The sequence below is a fragment of the Colias croceus genome, chromosome 9 (assembly GCF_905220415.1).
Source record: "Colias croceus chromosome 9, ilColCroc2.1".
NCBI classification, from domain to species: Eukaryota; Metazoa; Arthropoda; class Insecta; order Lepidoptera; family Pieridae; genus Colias; species Colias croceus.
This window is the reverse complement of record NC_059545.1, coordinates 9,316,774-9,341,643: the sequence shown is the minus strand read 5'-3', so window position 1 is coordinate 9,341,643 and position 24,870 is coordinate 9,316,774. Positions and strand designations below refer to the sequence as shown.

At 33.4% G+C, this 24,870-nt stretch overlaps 1 protein-coding gene and 1 long non-coding RNA gene across 2 annotated transcripts in view; one reads left to right on the top strand and one right to left on the bottom strand.

The window, feature by feature from the left end:
• Nucleotides 1-24,870, top strand: part of LOC123694479 — a 98,845-nt gene that overhangs the window by 7,368 nt on the left and 66,607 nt on the right. Inside the window, exons 2-3 of the mRNA XM_045639927.1 lie at nt 4,608-4,651; nt 20,702-21,443. Of these exons, the coding sequence (XP_045495883.1) occupies nt 20,742-21,443 (702 nt within the window). The 5' untranslated portion in view covers nt 4,608-4,651; nt 20,702-20,741. The remainder of the gene's footprint in view (nt 1-4,607; nt 4,652-20,701; nt 21,444-24,870) is intronic.
• On the bottom strand, nt 6,225-7,242 carry LOC123694481. The gene is made up of 2 exons (XR_006751817.1): nt 6,669-7,242; nt 6,225-6,539 (listed from the first exon to the last, which is right to left on the bottom strand). It is a non-coding gene; the product is annotated as an uncharacterized LOC123694481 (long non-coding RNA).

The window sequence follows — 24,870 nt, the reverse complement described above, 5'->3', positions numbered from 1 at the left end:
TCCTGAAGATACGCATCAACAATGTGTATGACTATGACACTAATACGCATGACAATACGCGTGCGTATGGTCGGTGTAGCTATGAACGGTTTTATGAATTTCCATACATCTGACAAGCGCGACTGCCGTACGCACTTATGGTCGGTCAAGCTCTGCAACCAGCCTAAATATTCGAGATCATTCCATCAACTTTATGTACGAATTTTATAGCAATGTTTTATTGAAAAGTGATATTAGAAAGTTCTCCGATTACGTCCTACATTCTAGCTTGATGGGTAGTTGGGTAATGGAAGAAACAGCTAATGCCCGGTTCCTATATTCAACGGATCGTCATAGTATCAAAGCTACTATCCGTTTTTCTAGAACTAACTACGAGTCGTTAATACCGTTCCACAATTTTATTTCTTGACGTGCTATCGACGGACATCCGTTGGTCATAAAAATACCGAGCCCTCTTCACTCACAGATGTGCGTTTCGTTATAAGCCAAATTGAAATTAAAATAACACAAAATTCAGGACAAAATAAGTTAAATATACAGCCGAATTATAAACTTTAAGAATAAAGTTTCTTATTAATAAAGAACTAATACTAAAGAACTATATATTTGTAGACATCTGCGTGATAATTTTCCTTCTAAACAACCTAATGCGTTACACAGAAAGCAAAAACGGAACGTTTTTCTCGCGCATGCGTGCATTGCTTGTCAGTTGTCAAATTATTGTCATTCATTGTTGATTGATGATTCATTGTCAAGTTTTATAATTAAAGAATAACAATACAACGACCACTGTTTACCTATATATTTATTAAAAATGGATATTACGCCGGTAAGTACGCCTTTATATTTCTTCTTTAAAATCGTCTGCCGCTTACTTTTTGCTTCGGACACTTTTAAAGTCAAACATATATTTCTGTTACAGAAATCGAAGAAGGCTATGAGTAAAGACGAGATTGCTCAATTATTATAACCAGTAAGGAGACTAATGCTTCTACGAATAAATTAAAGGATGAATGTTGGACTTCGTTGACCAACACATTTAATGCAAAAATTGGTCAAATACCTACCAGGAAAACTTTTTATTTTCAACCAAAAAATTCAAACATAATAAGGATGATGGACAAATATTATGAAGAAATAATTGAAATACTGAACACACAATAATTGAAATACTGAACACACAATAACTAATTAATTTTTGTATATTATTAAGCAATATATCTAGACACACGGTAGAAAAAGAATTTGTTAGGTAGTGCTAAATGTAAATCTTATGTAAAAAATGTATTTAGTTCAGAGAGCCTATTACAGCGTTAAGGAATATAATATAGAATATGATAATCGATGGAGGGTTGTCGTGTAAGAATCACAGGACAGTTCTTTGGCATATATAATGTAGTTACATATTATTATATAAAATTAAACTGTAATAAAGAAATAAAACTTTTATTCCATTTTATTATGTACTTTTATTTATTTTTTATTATTTACAATACAATGTTTAAAAAATTGATTTCTACATTGCAAACATAGACATACATATATATATACTAGTGGTCCGCCCCGGCTTCGCCCTTGAAATACTGAACACACAATAACTAATTAATTTTTGTATATTATTAAGCAATATATCTAGACACACGGTAGAAAAAGAATTTGTTAGTGCTAAATGTAAATCTTATGTAAAAAATGTATTTAGTTCAGAGATAATATAGAAGATGATAATCGATGGAGGGTTGTCGGGTAAGAATCACAGGACAGTTCTTTGGCATATATTATGTATTTACATATTACTATGTAAAATTAAACTGTAATAAAGAAATAAAACTTTTATTCCATTTTATTATGTACTTTTATTTATTTTTTAATTTTTATTATTTACAATACAATGTTTAAAAAATTGATTTCTACATTGCAAACATAGACATATATATATACTAGTGGTCCGCCCCGGCTTCGCCCTTGGTACATGTTTATGTTTTCTTTCCATAATAACCATCCTCGTACTTCAAGGAACATTATAAAAAAATAATTATCGAAATTGGTCCACCCGTTCACGCGTGATGCCGTGACCAAGGGAAATAGGTCTGCCACTGATATCGATATTGTGCCTAAAGCATAGAACCTCAGCGTCAACAGTAATTGATGTTATGGAGATACCCCATGATTCCTGAAATGACAACATAAATTAGGTATGTAATAAGGTTAGACGTGTTTGGTATAATATTAATGCCTCCATTAAACTAACCTGGCTCCTTTTATTCGTACGTCTGGATAAATTTCAAGAAGTAATTGTTCAACAGATTCTTTATCAAGTCGAAATCTCAATTGAAATTCGTGAGAATCCAGGGTCGCAAAAAAATCCACTCCTTCTCTATAATATATACTCTTTCATGCCCACTATCTTCTTCCGAAATTCGATATAATATTAAACACTTCTCTATCACTATCTGAACTCCACATTTCGATATTGAAGCGGAAACAATGAAATAGTAAGAATTTAACCGCCCGAAATCGACGGGTAAACAAAATGCTATACGAATAGTAACTTTGACAGCATAATGACATTAAAAATATTTATAGGAACGCGATAAACTGTCTTCTCCATACAATAAGCTTACCGTTCGTTAATAGTAACCCTCCCATCCGTCAGTAGGAAGCCGTCGGTAAGTTGCTTAACGAGACGTTTTTTATAGGAACGATTTTCGCTTACGCTTGGTTAATTATACTACTATTCGTAACTAAAACGGATCGTTTTTCAAATATAGGAACCGGGCATAAATGGATAACTATTTATTTTTAGGTCCTTGTGATTGCATTTGGAGCGAACGCATGGACATTCCGAATGTTTTATTTTCAGTATGTTATGTATGCCTTGAAAGTAATGAACTAACGAGCTTTTATTTTGGATCCTTATATAATATAAATAGGCAACTACCTTACCTACCTTTAGTTTTTTATTTGCATTTTTTTTGTTTTTAGCGAGATAGACCTTTATAAATTATGCAGCGATTTCAAACTTTACGTTATTATACTAAATTAATATTTAGTTTTTTGTTAATCTACAATGTACAGTAACTACGTCTCGTATTTTATGGAAGTTAACGACGCGATACATTGCACAGTTGCATACTTTATAAGTACCGATATTTTCTTTCTGGCTCTATCTATCAGTCTAGGTTTTTACAGCAACACATTGAATTAATAATTCCATATTTTACCGTCTTTATAACTATCCTCATTAAAATTATCAAACCGTAATGAAGTCTCTAAATAGTATCGAAGAATAATGGAACCTTAAACCAAACTTATGCGTGTACTTTTAATTAGGGATTAGATAGAGTTTATGTTACACCTGTAATAAAAGGTCCTAATACTGATGTAGTAGTAAAGATTTAATGGACCGTTCATTGAAGGAACATTAGCTTTATATGAGAAAACATTGACCATATAGCTTATTGATTGGGATGTGGAATGGTTTGGTTTAACAATGTGGTAACTTGTTGCTATTTAATTAATTATTTTGCTTTGCACGTGTTGTAGAGGTAAATTTATACGTCGAATTTATAAATAACTTTCTACTGTCCCGCTTTGATAACGTTCAGTTTAATGTTTGTTTTAAGCTTGTAAAAAAACCTTAAATGCAGAGTATTCGTACGTCCTAAATTTTATTCTTCTCAAACCTCTGGCTGTGAATCTGGTAATTCTAATGTTAACGATTTTATAGCTACTCGTTCCAAGCTTCTACTAAACTTGGTAAACGTTATACAACTCAGCCGAAACAGGAACGAATATCTTACAAACATAAACAAGTACAAATAAATTATTCTAGAATGTTCAAGATGAAAATATTGACATGCAAGCTGGCTGGACCGGTTTTGTTAGGAATCTAAATCAGTGCCTAGACTAGAGCGGTCCAACCTAACTTCCTTTTGTATTTGTTCTTCTGGTGACATTGACCTTGTCTGTTATAGATTTCTTGATTCATTCGCGATTGTCGAGCCTTTTAATAGACGCCTTTCATGGTAGTGTGTGCATAAGTTTATAGTGTTTTATCAGAAAGGGTAAATTATACGAATATCATACATTTAAACCTGGATGGATAGAGATATGGTCATTTTTGTTTTACTGTGCCCTTGAGGCGCATACATGGCATACAATTGAAACTGAATGCCGTGAAATTTTGAAGACCTCTTTAATATTATAATTACGTAGACAGTAGGTTGTTGGTTTGTTGATATACTGGCACTAGTTAACGTTAGATTAACAAGTTATGCGTGGATAACTAAGTTCTGGTTTTTAATTTTATACAAAACTGCTCTCAACAAACAAATGTGCATAAATTAATCATTGGTGCTAAGTAATTTGATAATAACTTTATGATAGCGGTTTCGTTTAAAATTGTATTTGTATATAATCTATCTGGTTTTGTAAGTTCAATCTATCTTGTGTTGTAGTTAACTGCACTCGTAGTTATTTTATCGTATTTATAAGCATTATCTGATAAGTATATGTAATGTAAACTTAGAGAGAGGATACGTAAAAATAATTGTATTTTGTATTTATAATATATAACTATGTATTTGTAACAATTATTTTTATTTCAGATACGTGATGGAGCGCCGATTAAACAGGATATAACTTCATAATGGTACGTTTCCTTATTATGGTCTAATTAATTATTTGTTATCTTTAAACGATGTAATTGGGTAACCTTGTTTTGCTTTTGGCTATACTTGCTTAATTAAGACATGTTTAATAATTCATTATTATTTATTTGTATTGTTATCGCCGAAGAAAATAGGAGACAATTATTTTATTCAGTTAGCCAGTGTCTATATTTATAAGCCTTTTTAATTTCGTAATAAATGAACTATGAATTGAATTTTTTGGATTTCTCTGTCTGATTTAAACGATACGGGGGTTTCTGTTGTAATTATATCTTCTACTACACTAAAAATCGTATTAAAATGATTTGAAAATTATACTTGATGTTAAACTAATGACGTCACATTAAAGTCGAACGACTAACGAGTGTTCAACACGTTAATCCAGCTAATTTATACAGGCAAACATACCACGAGCGTGTTATTTGAATTAACACGTATAGCACAAGGACGAACACAAAGAAAAATATTATGATTATGTCAATAGGTAAATATACGATGTTAAGTTCCGCGCTTCCGCTAGTTACGGTTAGTGGCACGCGAGCGGGCGAACCGACGCGTTTCAAACGCGAATATTGTTATGACAGCGTTAAATATAGATAATTTTTTGTATCACAATAATATATCAAATTAAATATATGAGGTTTCGTTTCCCGAACGATGGGTCGTGGAAATATCTTGCATATTTTTTAGCTCAAACACCGCGCGACCGTCTCAATCCCAGAATCAACAATTCAACGTGTTATTAAATTTGTATTCATGGGTGACGCTTAAGACGATACACAAAAAAAAATCCACTGCTTGCTGGGCGGAGTCTAATAGCTCGCTATCGCGAACGCGGGCGTGCGCGAAGTCATTCTTGCAAACTCGCCGCGCTGCCGCTGGCCGACTCGGGACAAACATGTATGGAGTCGTCATACAGCTATAATATTGTTATAATTGGACTGAACACTCCTGTGGGATAAAACAGGATTCACGGTATAACCTAATTCCACGCGGGCAAAGCCGCGGTCGGAATGATATTTTTTTAAATAAAATAATTATTTAAAAAAAACACACAAAATATATTCACGCAAGTATTTATTTTTTGCACTCTATTATAATAGTAATTATTCAACAAATAATCAAAATAAAATAGCCAGAACAAAGTTAGGCCCTGGTAGGGTAGGTAGGCAGGTACAGCAATGTGAGACGAATACTGGCTTATTTATACCAATACCAATACCAAAATAATGTATTATAATCATTAAATTAAGTTTACTTTCTAACAACAAAAATACATAATTTTAGCTAATGTGAAAACGAATCAACCAATCATCCCACAACAATGAAATGTGCACACAAATATTCATCCAAATCGGTTCATACTTCATGTGATTAGGAGGAGTGACTGCAGCGCCACCTTCCGGGCCCAATTGTGTTTCCAGATCACCCAGGAACTCATATACACAAAATTTTTCGAAAAACTTTCACATTACTATGTAAATATGAATATAAACCTGTTTTAGTACTAAGCAATTTCCCGCACAGGTGTAGTAAGTAAAAATGAAATAAATATCAACATCAAATTCTTTATACAACATACGTATCTACCACCTACTAAGAAATGTAATTCTTGAATTTTTTTCGTATTTTTTTTAAATATAATACTACTCCAATGAGCTCCTGTTCCATATTACGTCCACCATACTTCCACTAAGTTCACCATGATTTTTTATTTCTTTGCACTTTGTTGCTTTTTGCTAAAAATGGAATCATGCGATAAAACCAGTAGAGCGTTGATAACATTAATTTTTGACTGAATGAAGGTGCTTACGAAGGTTCACATTGTGAACAATTAGTGGGTTTATTTTCCTTCTGGATTCCGGATTTCTGAAAAGATTATTTATGCTATAAATTAAAAAATCTTACACATTCGTTATGTACTTAAAACAGGGGTACATATTATCAAACATCGTCTATAATACAAATATCATCAAATTTAAAATAAAACCAACTTACTTCATTAATTTGTTCCAATTGTAAGCATTCTTTTTCCTCCAACCTTTATGTTTCTTCTTCTTATTTTCTTTATTGTCCCCATTTGTCTTATCGTGTTGTCACCCTTTGTTGCGATTGCGCGACTCGAAGACAAGCGACACAAGTTCCCCGTGTGACGGCCGTAGCGGGAATGACTCGTGCAGCGATCGGGGTAGGAAGGTACAGGACGGCTCTCGCTAGATTGGCTGGTCGCGCGCTAATTTCAAGTATTTCTTGTTTATTTCAAAACCATCGCATATTTCAAAATTCTAACACGGTAGACGTATAGGTTGTATATTTTATAGTTAATATCCAAAAAGTCGTAACTTTACGTTTGTTATTTTGAAGATGCCAGAGATTTAAAAAAAATAACAATGAGAACTTTGTATTTTTTTTCTATCGAGAAAATATCATGGAATCATGTTTCTAAAACGGTACAAGTATTGTGTTACTATTGAACTTTCTTGTCAAGAATTTTCATCACGACAACTTTAATAATATAAAAATTACGAAGGTTTAAAAAGGGCCGTAAATGTTAGAAAAATTAATTCATCACCTTAAGAGATGACGTCTGTGCTGTAGTTTACATATGGTGTTGTTGATTTTATATTAATTGTTTTATGGAAAATCAGTTTCCTGTTATCTTCATCCAAGAGACTAGACTCCAGATGAAGCACTTTTTTAGCGAAGAACTTCATTCTTCTAGTAACAATGTTTTTGAAAACAAAAATGTATTTGATTCACTTTGTAAAACTCCATAAAATTTAAACCAAAGTCACGCCTTACCGTTTCTGCTCCTCGAGAAACAATCGCAAAGTTTCAAAGGACCTCATTGTGTGGTCCGTGCCTAAAGATTTGATAAGTGTTTATCACGAGAAGGTCGCGTGAATGTCTAATGTACTCATTGTACTTAGCGGAGTGCAAAGCTCTTGGAAATAGATGGAAAAACACTTCTGGAAAGGAGGGTATTTCGATTTTTCTGTTCTTGTATTGCCGAAGCAATATTTCCAGCAATATCAAAGGGAATTCGAAAAACGTTTCTTGTGTAATTCTATATCTTCGTTTCTAATAAAAAGAGGAACTATTGTTTGCTTTGTCTGTGATGTACTGTTGTAATGCCACTTTTAAAACTATCTTATGGAATCCAAGGTCTTTTATGTTGCAAATTCGTTTATTCGTGTTTTTATAATTGACAAGAACACAGAACAACCTAACATAAAGATTGATGTTGCTACTTTGTATGCAACAAAGTACAAACTATGTTTTTTTCTCTTATTTAAATTACGAAACAAAGTCTCTTTCCGCCGTCTGTGCGTCTGTATGCTTAGATCTTTAAAATCTGCCCCCCTAGCCAAGTGGCTTTCTGTTAGCGTAGCGTTCAATAGAATAGACTACGAATGTATGAGATTGACGTAAGCTGTAGATAATTATCTACAGCTTACGTCAATATCTATCTACAGCTTACGTCAATCTCATACATTCGTAGTCTATTCTATTGAACGCTACGCTAACAGAAAGCCACTTGGCTAGGGGGGCAGGCATCATATTTTGATGTTTTTTAACAGATAGAGTAATGCAAGAGGAAGGTTTTACGATATAACTTATAAAGTTTAAGACCGAGCGGGCAAAGCCATGGGTGGAAAGCTAGTAGTAGCTCGATGAGTTATTTTCGACACATTAAATCCTACTTGTCCTGCTTTCGCATAAACGGGTTTGGTCAGTGGTCCTTCGAGTACATGTTTGTTTAATCGCAACCGTAAATAGATTGTTTCTGGTGTTAATTTTGAACTCAAGGTCAGTTGATATGAAATGTGTTTCATTTGGGTCATTACAAATGGAACTGTGGTAGTTGCTGCATCGCAAGTGAAGTTTTTGCGTCACCACCAATTAGATTTATGTCCAAATTGGATCAAGCTTTTTGAATGCCTTTTACCGTATAAGAAAATTATACTATATTCGGTATTGCTTTATAACCATTATTGTATTGTAATATCACTACTACGTAATTTTGTAGATACCTACTGGAAAATAATGTAGGTAAACACGAGTAAGAAATTGAGATTTTTCTTGAAAATATTAATAAATGATTGCTTATTTACAAAGATAAACAAACAGTTAAACGATATAAGTTCTGACAGATATAAGTTCTAAATTCAAGACCGCTCCTGAACCCTTTTAGCATTGATCGTGTCTACTTGCCCTTACACATTGAATACACATAAAGGGCCAATGAGTCACGTCAGGAAGAGAATCCAATGCCTTATTTATATCGTGACCTACTCAGTGTTGTTTGTTTGTATTGTCTGTTATCGGTATGCACTCCGCGTACTGTGCTTTGATTTGTTTATTCGACATACATTTTTAAGGATCACTCATTAACTTATATAAATACGGTATAATCATAATCAGTAAGTATTTGAGGGTTATTTATATTATTTACGATGTATTTAAGTTTGCGGTTTCGTTCTAGCTGTACAAAAAATACATGAATCATTAAATATTTCTTATTTTCTTTTTTTTTTCTATTTCGTGTCATTGCATCACGGTACAGATCAACAATGACACTTTCACCTATAAGTACAAGAATAATATTTTATTGTTCATACAAAGTTAATATTTATTTGTTGTTTAGTTATTTGTAACAGGCATTATTTCTCAACAATATGTGCATATTGTTGAGAAATAATGCTCCCAGATCTGAATTTTTAGGCACTAAAACTACATTGTCGTGTTCACGTAGAATTTAGTTACTTTTTGGATTTTTTTTATTCTGACTTTCTACGAACCCTTTAAATCATCATCTTCAGCAGTTAGTATTAAGATATTTTCTTAATTTATTGCCTTCATATTTATATTTAAATTAAAGTTGTTTATTTTATAGGTACCTATGTTCGATAACTCTCCATGTTCAGAAGCGAAATTCCAGACATAATATATATAGATAGAACGTACCTACCTTAAATAAATCTTTGAAAATTAAAAATCCAAACACGTTAACCTAAGATTGACGTAAGCTGTAGATAATTATCTACAGCTTACGTCAATATCTATCTACAGCTTACGTCAATCTCATACATTCGTAGTCTATTCTATTGAACGCTACGCTAACAGAAAGCCACTTGGCTAGGGGGGCAGGCATCATATTTTGATGTTTTTTAACAGATAGAGTAATGCAAGAGGAAGGTTTTACGATATAACTTATAAAGTTTAAGACCGAGCGGGCAAAGCCATGGGTGGAAAGCTAGTAGTAGCTCGATGAGTTATTTTCGACACATTAAATCCTACTTGTCCTGCTTTCGCATAAACGGGTTTGGTCAGTGGTCCTTCGAGTACATGTTTGTTTAATCGCAACCGTAAATAGATTGTTTCTGGTGTTAATTTTGAACTCAAGGTCAGTTGATATGAAATGTGTTTCATTTGGGTCATTACAAATGGAACTGTGGTAGTTGCTGCATCGCAAGTGAAGTTTTTGCGTCACCACCAATTAGATTTATGTCCAAATTGGATCAAGCTTTTTGAATGCCTTTTACCGTATAAGAAAATTATACTATATTCGGTATTGCTTTATAACCATTATTGTATTGTAATATCACTACTACGTAATTTTGTAGATACCTACTGGAAAATAATGTAGGTAAACACGAGTAAGAAATTGAGATTTTTCTTGAAAATATTAATAAATGATTGCTTATTTACAAAGATAAACAAACAGTTAAACGATATAAGTTCTGACAGATATAAGTTCTAAATTCAAGACCGCTCCTGAACCCTTTTAGCATTGATCGTGTATACTTGCCCTTACACATTGAATATAAAGGGCCAATGAGTCACGTCAGGAAGAGAATCCAATGCCTTATTTATATCGTGACCTACTCAGTCTTGTTTGTTTGTATTGTCTGTTATCGGTATGCACTCCGCGTACTGTGCTTTGATTTGTTTATTCGACATACATTTTTAAGGATCACTCATTAACTTATATAAATACGGTATAATCATAATCAGTAAGTATTTGAGGGTTATTTATATTATTTACGATGTATTTAAGTTTGCGGTTTCGTTCTAGCTGTACAAGAAATACATGAATCATTAAATATTTCTTATTTTCTTTTTTTTTCTATTTCGTGTCATTGCATCACGGTACAGATCAACAATGACACTTTCACCTATAAGTACAAGAATAATATTTTATTGTTCATACAAAGTTAATATTTATTTGTTGTTTAGTTATTTGTAACAGGCATTATTTCTCAACAATATGTGCATATTGTTGAGAAATAATGCTCCCAGATCTGAATTTTTAGGCACTAAACCTACATTTGTCGTGATCACGTAGAATTTAGTTACTTTTCTTTATTATTCTGATTTTGATTTTTTTTATTCTGACTTTCTACGAACCCTTTAAATCATCATCTTCAGCAGTTAGTATTAAGATATTTTCTTAATTTATTGCCTTCATATTTATATTTAAATTAAAGTTGTTTATTTTATAGGTACATATATATGTTCGATAACTCTCCATGTTCAGAAGCAAAATTCCAGATATAATATTCTAATAGATAGAACGTACCTTAAATAAATCGTTGAAAATTAAAAATCCAAACACGTTAGCCTAATGTAGCGTTAATCAGAGAACAACCCATGTATTGTGTGGTGGTTTCTGTGCAAATAATAAACAATACACAATAGCGTGCCGGCTTGCGATTCTAATGATGTCATGTTCTTCAAAATCTACGTGGTTTTCTTGGAAACGCTTCAGTGAAAAATGTTTATTAAGTACCACTTGATGGTGTGAATATATTAGGTAGAAATGGTGAAGTGTGTGTGTGTGAAGGTTGGATGTTAGGCAATTTAAATTTATTCTTGGGTCTGGATATAGATGGTAATTGAAAGGAAATTAGTCAGGAAAGGAAATTCCCAATATAATTGGCAATCACGATCTTTTATAACATACAACTACTTAGATTAATTTCCACAAATGCTGTATTCAGTATTACCTATAATGTTACGTTAGGTTGTACTTATGTTAATATTAAAAGCATACTGTCACCCAATTACAAAAATTACTTTAGACCAAATTTTTAATCTCGATTAAACTCAAACTCAAACATTCATTTATTCAATTAGACTACTATTTAGTAGCACTTTCGAATCGTCATTACATAATTATTTTTAACATTTACCAAGTCTAGTTAGTTATTTAAGTTACTAATGTTCGCTTTCAAAACCCCCCATAAAGAGAACACTGACGCAGTAATAGCGTAAGGTACCTTATTAATAATGCAATTAAGGACAGCTTATGTACCTAACAGAAATGAAAGACGGTTTCACCACGAAGCGACTAGCATAGCTCTAGTGAACAATGAGGTACGCCTTGAGAACGCGCCACGCTCCGCGTGTGAAATTGGTTTAGCAATGTTTATGCTGCACAACATTCTTTTTTGTTAACGTTTCATTTAGCTGTAATAAGTATGTATAATAAATGTGGTATAGAGATATAAAAGTAGATATTTGGAGTCTGGAGATGGAAGAAATACATAGTGTATGTTGTCCTGTGAAATACTGATAAAGGTACTATTAGTCTATGGATATTTAAAAGTACCTCTTAAGGAAGTTAGTTGAATGACTCTTTGAATTGTTTGATACCTAAGTAAAATCTTCGAATCGAATTTGCACACACAGGTTAGTAAGGAAATGGAATGATAGAATGAAATGGATTTTGGTAGAAAGTATTTAAAGGAAACTATTGATTATGTTTTGTTTTAACATAACATATTATGCAAAACCTTGAGATGAAATTTTCTCGTTTAGTACACGGAGTAACAACAATGGTCATTTCAAACCACGATAATGAATGAATGAATGAAAGCCTTTATTGCAAGAAAATTTTTAGTAACAATAATTAATAATTTAATAGCTTAACTAGGTTTCTTCTGGGTATCTTGCTTGCCTTTTGTCGAAACCACGATAAAGATGCTCTCAAATCTATAATCTTGATTCGTTCTGCTGTGCTGGCGTGGTTGTCATAAACGTAGATCCAAAATTCCAAACCTTCATAATTATAGCAGTCACATTTGTAAGAAAAGTTACAAAAAATGTGGAGTATTAATAGAAATTTGTAATTAGAAAGGCGTGCATGATAAAGAATACAGTTACTTATCGCTGCATATCAATTGTGTATTTTGAAGATAAGTCAGATTATACGAATTCCTGCAGGTAGATACAGCACGTCGTAATGTGGGATGGAATTAAATGTTCTGCATGTGTGCATTATTATTTAGTTACGTGTATACGTTTGTGTGGGTGTAGGCACAGGTGTAGGTGCATACAACTCGTATTAGAATGAAATGAAAACCTGAGTTATGTGCTATAGAAGAAATAGTTTATGAACGATTGAATGATGTGCGGTGTGCCCCTTAAACCCTTAATTATTATGAAATTCGTATATAGATACCCCAGTATTTAATACATTAAGTTTGAGGCAAAAAGAGCGGGAATTTATTTAGATTTATTAGTTATCCATTTAGTATTTTATTATTGTGGAATTTACACCGTATTATTTCTATTAAAACCTTCTATTATCAAAAGACATGTCACAACAATTTCACAATAAAAATAAAAAGAATGAATTATAACTTGGTTGCACATAATATATAAATTAGCATTTATATTATTTATTTCATTGTGTTCTATCAAGATCGTAACCGGCCGTCCTTCTCAGAGCATTAGGCAATGGAGTTGAACTGAGATTCTGCTTGTACTTAATAGATTTGGAATACATTTAGTTGTAGGTATTTCTTCTTATATGCTACATTTCTAGATACTCAATTTAGTGCTTTAGCTACATCCATTTAAATTCATATTATACAGCTGTAGAGTGTTATTGTCTGTTTGAACGCTCTGATCTCATCAATTAACTATTGGTTATTTGGTTCAAAATTGATAAATTATTTTTATTTTGAATTATGCCTAGTCCATTTATCTAGGAAGGCTATATAAAATCTGTTAACCTTTAATAAGTCAATTACTGTTCCTTTAGGACACCCCAGCGAAGCCGCGGGCGGTAATCTAGTAACCAATCAACCAAATAAAACAAGTTAAAATCAGCGCAAGATTTTCCATCTATCTAAGTAGGTATACTATGAAAATTTGTTCGCTATTGTATTGTATTAAAATAAAGGTCATCACATTTTTCACATATACCTTCCCCCGTCACATGATGTCTTAAAGCAGCATTATTTCCAGTGTGGATGAACACTGGAATTAAAACAGCTACACGACATCATCAACCTTGCTGGTTCTTCAGAGAACGCACATATATTTAAATACCAAATTAACATAGATTCAACTTATTGTTTCTATACCTCTATACGTCTTATACTTATCTATACTTTAATATTATAAAGTTGAAGAGTTTGTTTATTTGTTTGTTTAAACGCGCTTATCTCAAGAACTACGGGTCCAATATGAAAAATTCTTACGGTTTTGGATAGTCTACTTATCGAGGAAGACTATAAGGCTATATTATATCATCACGCTAAGACCAACAGGCGCCACGCGGATGAAACCGCGAGGCGCAGCTAGTATAGTTATAGATATATACGCACGCGGTTAAACAAACACTAAATTCATATGTATAACCATAAACAAACACACAGTATATTTTATTTACATTACCAAAGACGGATGACAAAATCGCACTTGATATTTCAAACAAAATTTTGAATTCACGATGACTGAACATGTGTGGCTATTTTTATATCATAATAAATAGTAATATCAGAGGTTATGTAAACTTTGATTATAACCTTTCAATGATGCTTTGTGTTTATATTAAGTAATTGTCTCTTTGAATACCAGTTGTACATAGCTATGTATGTTGTTTGAGAAAGATTTCATCTCATTTTAAATGAGATAACTAGAAGCTAAGCTAATGACGAAAAATTAATTCTGATCATAATTACATGAAATCCTATTCTGCCATGTTTTAAATCCGAAATTTTTTTGTTGAACGTGAAAATGTACCTATTTTCATGCGAACAACATCAATATGATAAAAAAGTTAATTCTATGGAGACAGATTTTTCGTAGAATATGACGGGCGATTTATTTTTTGTCGAGCAACGGACGTTGAAGCTAATACAATTTATTCATGGAAACACAACATATGAATATTTCTTACTAGTTTTGCGCCCGTGGCTTCGTCCGCTTTGTCTTAAACCTAATCTAAATATATATATTTAAACTCAAACACAGCCTAAACCACTGGACGGATCGGGCTGAAATTTGGCATTCAGGTAGATGTTAGGTCGTAGGCATCCGCTAACAAAGGATTTTGATTCAATTATATCACCAAGGGGATAAAATAGGGAATGAAAGTTTATACCATGAAAATTTATCTTTACCACGCGAGTGGAGCTGCTGGCAACAGCTAGTAATAATTTATATATATTAAAACCTTCATCTTGTATCATTGTATATTCTATTAAAAAACAACCCATCAAAATCTGTAGCGTAATTTTAGAGATTAAGCGTTCAGACACAGACGGAAAGCGACTAATTATGTAGTGATGATAATTTATACGTTTTCGCCCGTTCCTAGGTACAGTTTCTATATGCTTAAAAGTTGATGATGCGTTTCAAAGATGAATAATTAGCGAGTGCATTCATTGCGTTTGCATTCAAGCGTGGCGAGTTTAATGGCAATTTTATCTGTACTAACATTATGTAGAGGTTAATTTGTTTGCTTGTTTGTACGGGGTAACCTGTGAAACGAATTTGTTGGGTGGGGTAAATAGAAAACTATGCTTGGTTGTTTTTTGTAAAATTGGTTGGTAAATATATTATGTAATATGTAGTTAATAATTCGAATTGTTTACAAAACAATGGAATCAAATTTTTTTAACGATATCTAATATTTATATTTAACAGATACAGAATAATTAGCGTTGCTCATCCTCTAAGCTTTAAATTTTAATCACAATGATGGAAGATATTTTGTTATCTGAACCTACAAGTTATTATGCATAATTATAAGAAAATTTAGCTCCAATTATCCGCTATCTGTAACATAATTGGCTGCTGTAAAATCGATGAGATTCAAACTAAGTTTGTAGTCCAGTTTGCGCTGTTTGTTGAGCGCGGTTTGACCTCATTACCTGTACTGGGTACTCATATCGAGTATTGAAAATTGATCATACATTTTTATACAATTCAGAGATATGTAGCAAATGATACATAAAAAATATAGGTACACAAGTAAATAGCATTTAGGGCCGATTTTTCAATCCTTGGATAAAATTTACCCGTCCAATAAAGTATTACTCGATAATATTAAAATGTCACCTGTAAACTGTCAAATACTGGCAATTAGAATACATTTCATAAATAGTAGTTTAATATGTTATTCTACGAATAAGTTTTAACCAAGGATTGAAAAATCAGCCCTTAGATAAGTGCGCCAAAATTGGACGTTTTGGGGGGTTTTCATGGGATAATAAATAATTATGCATATTACTAGATACTTTTTTGAATGTAAATCAGGTAGTTGAAATTAAATGAAATGAAATGAAAATTTATTTGTATGAATTGTGGTTACAAAGTTATAATCACGTCCGCACAATTCGCCAACAATTGGCATACAAATATTTTAATTTTAGTTATGCATATATTATATGATTTTATATTCCTACTTAGGTACATAGGTATTTATTCATAATAAGATGTGAAAGCCTCTTTAGTAGGTACTTTACCCTAGAATGTTTGTACGTTAATTAATTGGAAATAGGATATAGCTTTATTATTAACTAGCTTTCCACCCGCAGCTTCGTCCGCGCAGTCAAAGAAAAACCCGCATAACTAGTTCCCGTTCCCGTGGGATTTCCGAGATAAAAACTATCCTATTTACCGGGGTAAAAAATAGCCTATGTCCTTTCTCGGGTATCAAAATATCTCTATACCAAATTTCACGCAAATTGGTTTAGTAGTTAAGGCGTGATTGAGTAACAGACAGACAGACAGAGTTACTTTCGCATTTATAATATTAATATGGATTAGTATGGATTAATTATAGATTCATTAATATAATTAACGTTACATTAATTATTATGTTTTGTAAGATTTTATCTTGTGCTTCTATAATATCTAGTTTCGTACATAGTTAATCCCGGAAAGACCTGTCACCTCAAGTCTAAACCAATTAGTATAAGTGGCTATAATTATCGAATACTAGCGGTCCGCCCCGGCTTCGCCCGTGGGCCGTGGTACATGTTTACGTTTTCTCTACATAAGAACCATCCTCGTACTTAAAGGAATATAATAAAAAAAGGATTATCGAAATCTTTCCACCGTTCAAAACACGAAAACGTTCACACGTCATGATGCCGTGAAAACGCGAAACGGGTTACATTTTTATATTATAGATTTTACGTGTTTAATACATTTTATTGTGACTGATTTTACGCGAGTACCAGATATACCTGCAAAAAGAGTTATCGGGCGGATTTAATCTTATTTTTCTTTGTAATATATTATACCGTCGCGGTCGCGGTCGTTTTGAACGCAGCAAGCACACGATTCCCCTTGAAGAGTAGTTAAAAATAGTCCATACAATAATTATCTTCAGGTAGTTGAAATATATATACAGTATATCATAAATTATCTACTTCTCAAAACTATATTATGCCTTTAGAAATAGCGACAGAAAAGACACAGCGACTACGAATTTGAAATAGATAATAATCTGTAATATTTTATATCATCGTTTATATTTTTGATGTCCAACGTCTAGACGGTCAAAAAGGATATAAAAGATAAAAAATCGATTACACTAAAAAATAAAAATGTATAGTGATACGCCATAAATTATTATAACACGGATCCATAACTGTCTATAAAAATGTGATCGTTTGATTGATCGTATAATATTATCGTCTATAGGTACATACCTACGGTACAATGTGTAATACAAGTGATAACTGCGTTAAAAACAACCGACTTCAAACTTGCACTTGCAAAATTTACAAATACCTACAGACAAAAATGCTCATAAAATAAAAACTACTGGGCCTATCCGAATAAAATTTTTATGGGACCAATTCGACACCATCCCGCATCGAACAAAAAAAGAATAACGTAAATCGGTTCAGAAACCTCGGAGTAATCGGTGTACATACATAAAAAAAAAAAACCGGCCGAATTGATAACCTCCTCCTTTTGTTTGAAGTCGGTTAAAAATCGTTGGAAAGTCAAAACTGTATATTGAATTTTTTTTTTTTAAAGAATACTTTGGGCGTGAACTACAGTAGATACAATGTATCTTCTGTACTATGCCATCTACCATGGCCGAAGCCAAAAATAATGTTTATAGGATTTTTGTCTGTTTGTATGTCCGGGATAATCTCAAAAAGTATGAATAAATGGATAATCTCAAATTTGGTTCAGGGATAGTTAGCTTGAGACCTGAGGATGGACATAAGATAGGCTTTATCCCGGAAATCCTACGGGAATGGGAGTTTTATGGGTTTTTCTTCGACTACGCGAGCGAAGGCGCTGGCGGAAAGCTAAGCTAATAAGATACTACAAGAAATAAAAATAAAGATGGGATTTTTGCACGAGGCGTGTTAAAAAGCGGATTATAAATAACCTTCGAGTAATAATATACAATTAGTAATAGTAATCGTATATCAATTAATATTAAATTAAATTAGCGATCATGTTTTTCTATGAGGGTATTTTTAGTACTTGATTAATGAATACTAATGGAGTTTTTTTTATAATGTAGAGAATTTCTTGAGGTTTTCCATACGCGAAAAATATACTTAAATAGATTTCAATTGGCGCCAAAATTATAATATTATGTTTAATGGATATTAAATAGTAGGTAACCTAAATAATAAATATATTCGAAGATTTCTGGAGAGGAAATTTCATTTTAAATCTGTATTTAAAATTATCTAGAGATAGTTGAGGAATATTGGTTTTATAGAGGAAATAGTAATGGTATATGTTTGGTGGTTCTTTCAAGTTTCTACACAGTTTAGTGTTGAGTTCTGATTGCTTACTGAAAAAACTACTATAATTAACATTTTTGTTCCTTTTTCATCCGTATCTAAGGCTGGTTGCAGAGCTTGACCGACCGTCAGTGCGTACCGTCGGTCCTGACGATACGCATCAACAATTGTATGACTATGACACTAATGCGCATGACAATACGCGTGCGTATGGTCGGTCTAGCTATGAACGGTTTTATGAATTTCCATAGATATGACAAGCGCGACTGACGTACGCACTGATGGTCGGTCAAGCTCTGCAACCAGCCTAAGCCTTTGTCTTGAATTAAAACTTACAATATACTGCGTACTGACCTCGATTACCTCTATATTAAATTATCGCTTCGAGAAATTCGCGAGTTATCTCATTAATGCAATTTCACTCGAAGTGCTTTATGATCTCATGTATTGAACAGCTGTAAGATACTACCTGTACCGCGCGGTTTCACCCGCAAAATCAAATATTTATATTTTCTATAGTTTATGTGTTATTCTGATGTGCCTATTACTGTTAAGTTTGATGCAAATCCACCAAGTTGTTTCGTTCAAGAGTATAATAAATATCCATCCTCATAAACTTTCGCATTTATAATACATTATTTACATTATTAGTAGGATGTATTTAGACAGCTTTATATTAATTGAAATTTATGTATTTTGTAAGTTATTTTTATACTAGATTTCCGCCCGCGGCTTCGCCCGCGTTTTCAAAGGAAAACCCGCATAGTTCCCTTTCCCGTGGGATTTCCGGGATAAAACCTACCCTTTGTGTTAATCCAAGTTACCTTCTATATGTGTGCTAAATTTCATTGTAATCGGTTCAGTAGTATTTGCTTGAAAGAGTAACAAACACACACACATACACACATCCTCACAAACTTTCGCATTTATAATATTAGTAGGATTAAAACTGCTTTTTACATTATCTCTCTGATTAAATTTTCTAATTTATCTATCAAATTAAATAAATAATAATGTTACCTTCACAATCGCCTAACAACGGTTTAGAGCAATCTTCCGTATCCTCTCCCATCTCACGGAACCGTTGTATTAAGTTCTCTTCTGAATTATTTATTTGGTATGGATGTGGGCTTTGAATTTTTCTTTTTCATTCATTGGAATGATTTTCAAATTGTTTTTAACTTGGAAATCAGATGGTGGCAACTGGCAAGTTGCGAATTACTGAAATGCCATAGGTATTATATTTTACTCGACTGCGCAAGGAATTTAATAATTTATGTTATAGGTATGTACCTATATTAAAATAATGCAGTCATCTAAAAACTTATTTAAACGTATGTACAGAATGCTCTATTTTTATTAATTGATAAAATAACATGATTTCTTTTATTTAAATTAGTTGCGTGTGCGAATGATATCGAAGCAACTGTGGGCCATCTCAGAAGCGGAAATATTCGCTTTTCTGTACCTATTCAATTAAGTACAATTACTTGCAAATATTCAAGTAGATATTGTAACAAATAATAAAGAAGTACATATTTATAATTTATCGTTTTATTTATAAATAATTATTTAACACTTTAGCATCAGTAAAACATTTGAATTGTTAAGTGGATAGGTACTATTGTCATTTGTAATAAATGATTATATATAATTCATGCATCATTTAATAATTGTAAATATGCACTTAGCTTACGACGTATTTATTGAAGGTCTACCTATTAATTAATGAATTACTTTGATTAGCTCACAAATCATCCATTTATTAATTGAACAATACTGTTTCCTCTAAACAAAGATATAATTATCTACTGTTGATTTCATTCTACGTATAGATTGAATTTGTAGATACTATGAGATGTTCCATGTAAGAATGTCTAGGATTTAGGTAGATCCTATTTACCTATAGTAGATATCTAGGTATAGTAGGTATCTTGGTATAGTGAGGTATCGTACTCAATGAACAATAAAAGATAGACCAACTAATAAAGATCATTTTTGTTTCAGGGGTATTCAATACTGCGGCAGTCTCGTATCGCTGCCAACGATGTTGCGACCGGAGTCACCCCTCGCTGACCACCGCAGCCTCCTCCCCCGGCGGCTGCTCCCAGTCAAAGCGCAGATCGCGCCAGCCGACAAAAAGAAGAACAGGCGCTCCCTAGAACTCAACCCAGCCAACGAACACCCAACCTACGACTACCCGAAACTGCTAATATCGAAAACCACCGACTCCCTCAACACAGAGTGTCCGAGAAAACACTTGAACAAACAAGACTCGACTGATAGCTTAAAAAGAGCGCTCTTAGCGAAGGAAGATAAAAAGAATGCGGAGAAGAAAGTCGCGAAACAAGACTCCAGCGAGAGTTTAAAGAAGGCGCTGTTAAGTCGACAGGATTCGAATGACAGCCAGAAAAGATTGGAAACAGAGAAATGGGTGCAAAAAGAAGAAAAAAGGGAAGTGAAACGGGGCGGCGATAAGAAGGGCCTATTGGAGACTGATATAGATGATTCGTATAAGAGGATATACGAGAGGCGGACGGGTTGTGCCCGACCCACGCTGCCGCCGGTTGCAGAGAAGGGAGTTTCTCCCAAGTCTCCAAATGGGAGTCCGATCACGCCGGGCGTGGCGGCGGTGGCTGAAGGGGTGGTGCGGTGGGGAAGCGGTCTGCTGTCGCCGCGGGAGGAACCGAGGCTCCGGCCGGCTAGAAGCTGGTACGGGTATGGGACTCTACCGACAGACGGTGATAAGGTACGTTAAATGTATGATTGATTGAACTTTGAAACTTAAGACTGTTTGATGCAGTCATTAAGTAAATGGATTGCAGTAATGATTTAATGATTACGTTAGGTAATTTAGAAAAGACATGAAATATCTATTTCAAGACAAAGGAGCAAAGTTATGATAGGCTGAATTACTCATGAATTTCACGGTAAAACTATTAAAACGATAAAATCAAGCGGCAAGCCAGTTACATACTGTTATTATAAAAAGATAATTATGCACGATTCGTGACTCACCAGACACCTACAAACATTTAATTGTAGTGTTAGGGTTTTTCTCTCTGTGTTTTACAAATTGCAGTGAGCATCTTTAAATTTCGATTAATGTTTTTATGCATAATACATCTGATGTATGAAAATTCCCATGAATTAATCGGGTTTCTCGTAGTGTAATTGTGTGATTGATGAATCTTGTTTAAGTACCTATTGCAGTGGTTACTATGCTAGAGAATACAGGTCTTAGGTTCGATGTTTTTATAAAAACACTAGCTTACCGCCCGCGGCTTCGACCGCTTTGTCTAAAACCTAATAAATTATATAATAAAACCTTCCTCTTGAGTGATTCAAGAGGAAGGTTTTATTCTATCTTTTAAAAAAAATAGAAAAATAGAATTATGGCTTCGCCATAAAAAAAAAACAATAAAATATCCTCATATCGTAAGATGCATCTGAATCAAGTCCTGCTCATCGTTTCTTTTCAATTTTCGTTTCTACTATGGAATTTCCTGTTGGAAAACATGTTTACAGTATTAACACACTTTCAACTATTTATTTGTTATGTTAATCTAAATTATCGCTTGGTATCGATTTTAATAATATTACAAGGTCGTCAATTACTTTGTTTGGGTTTGAAATTCCGTCCAGAATATTTAACTATAATTTGTCATACATTGAATTTGAAATATTTTTTTTGAATTTTAATTTTAGAGTTGATTTGATTAATGTTTATTATGCTGTTGTGTTAGAACAAGTGATAACTGCGTTAAAAACAACCGACTTCAAACTTGCACTTGCAAAATTTACAAATACCTACAGACAAAAATGCTCATAAAATAAAAACTACTGGGCCTATCCGAATAAAATTTTTATGGGACCAATTCGACACCATCCCGCATCGAACAAAAATCACGTAAATCGGTTCAGAAACCTCGGAGTAATCGGTGTACATACATAAAAAAAAAATATATATATATATACCGGCCGAATTGATAACCTCCTCCTTTTTTTTGAAGTCGGTTAAAAAACCGGCGTTATTCCATTCTAATGAAGTACTAATGGATTTTTGTTTATTTTTAATGAAATGATAATAATTGGTATTCACTATTTAATGAATTAGCCCCAATTATTTTCAATTAAAGATAGTTCGTATAATTTAACATGCAACGTATTTTGTTTAAATCTCGATAGATCTCAGACGAAGCCAAGACATGCAGCTAGTTAGTAATTATCTTTCGTATATATCTTTTTTTTTTTTTTTTTTTTTTTTTTTTTTCAGAGCAAGCAAAGGAGCAGGTGGGCCACCTGATGTTAAGTGGTCACCACCGCCCATAAACACTTGTAACACAAGAAGTGTTACAGGTGCTTTGCCGGCCTTTAATGGACAAATACGCTCTTTTCTTGAAGGCCCCAATGTCGTAGTTGTTCGGGAACACCGCAGGTGGCAGATCGTTCCACAGTTTCACCGTACGCGGAAGGAAGTTAATATAGTAATCTAATGTATAAAATTCCCGTGTCACAATGTTAGTTACCATACTCCTCCAAAACGGCTGCACCGATTCTCATGAAATTTTCTGTGCATATCGGTAGGTCTGAGAATCGGCCAACAACTATTTTTCATACCCCTTAGTGACAAGAGTAGGTAAGGCAGGACAACGTTTGCCGGGACAGCTAGTTTTGATATAGATTTCATAACAACAAACATGGCTTTCCGAAAATAGTTTTCAAGGTGTGTTGATACAGCTGTTTTTATAAAAATTAACTATGATATAATTTATGACTTTAAAAATATTGGGTATTTTGTAAACAGATTTTCCTTTAATCTTTCAACAGGTTTTTACCTGTGATATTTAATGATTGGACAATCCAAATGATAGTGTTTGTTATTAATCATTTTATTATATACTAGCTATCCGCCCGCGGCTTCGCCCGCGTTTTCAAAGAAAAACCCGCATAGTTCCCGTTCCCGTGGGATTTCAGGGATAAAACCTAGCCTATGTTACTCGTGGATAATGTAGCTTTCGAATGGTGAAAGAATTTTTCAAATCTGCCAAGTAGTTTCGGAGCCTATTCAATTCATACAAACAAACAAACAAAAAATCAAACCTTTCCTCTTTATAATATTTGTATAGATTATATCGATATGAATATTAAGGAAATATCACGATAAGAAATCTTCTTCCTCCTCTTTTGAAAGTCTAAACTCTAAACTAATATAATAAAGAGGAAAGAGGAAAATTGTATTTTTTGTTTTGGATCGATTTACCTCAAAAACTGCTGTGCCTATTTTAAAATTCTTTTTCCATTAGAAAGCGACATCTTTAGCGTGTCACATAATCTATCTTTTCTAGTAGCAGTTGTTTGAATTTGTGTTGAAAAAAAATATCCCGTATGCAATAGGGACTAAGCCGAGACCTTTATAAATTAAATGTAAAAAAAGCGTACGGTTCCTTCAGGGTCGGGTCACGTAAACAATGAGCGAAAACAAAAGTGACGCAAGCCATTGTTCGCACCGTTCGCTTCTGAAACTGGGACGGTGCCGGGTCAAAGAGTACAGTTATGGGAGGATTAGTACGGGATATGAGATAAAACAATAGTCCTGATGAAGCAGAGAAATAAATAGATGTTATTTGTCGCCTATGCATATGGTGGCTTCGAAGCCTAGGCATAATATGTCGCTCAGGGAGAAGAAAATAGAAATTTATACTGCTTTCTGACCTGACAAACGTTGTTTTGCCTTACTCTCATCAATAGGGGGATGAAAATGATTTGATTTTGACCAATTCGCACACAAAGTTTAATAAGTATCGGTCGAGCTATTTCGGAGTAGTTGACTTCGAGCTTCGGGCCTTCTAGCTTGTTTGTCGCTCAGCATGATTTGAGATAGTGAAATCAAATAGTTATAGCCCGATAGCGTTCCGCCCGCGGATTCTCCTCGTCGTCAAAGGAAATTCTCATCGTGGTAAACCATCAATGAGATTGTTTAGCGCGATAAGAGTAGCCTTTATCACTCTACCATTTTCACTATCTCCATCCTCAGACTTACAAACAGACTTGTAAGTTCTTCAGTAGGTTTGAGTTTACCTTTCTTTATATTATAGCCATGTATTTTTTTTTTACATTTTTGTAGTAATAGTAAAACTTATAACAACAACATTATTAACACTAGGAGTTGAAAT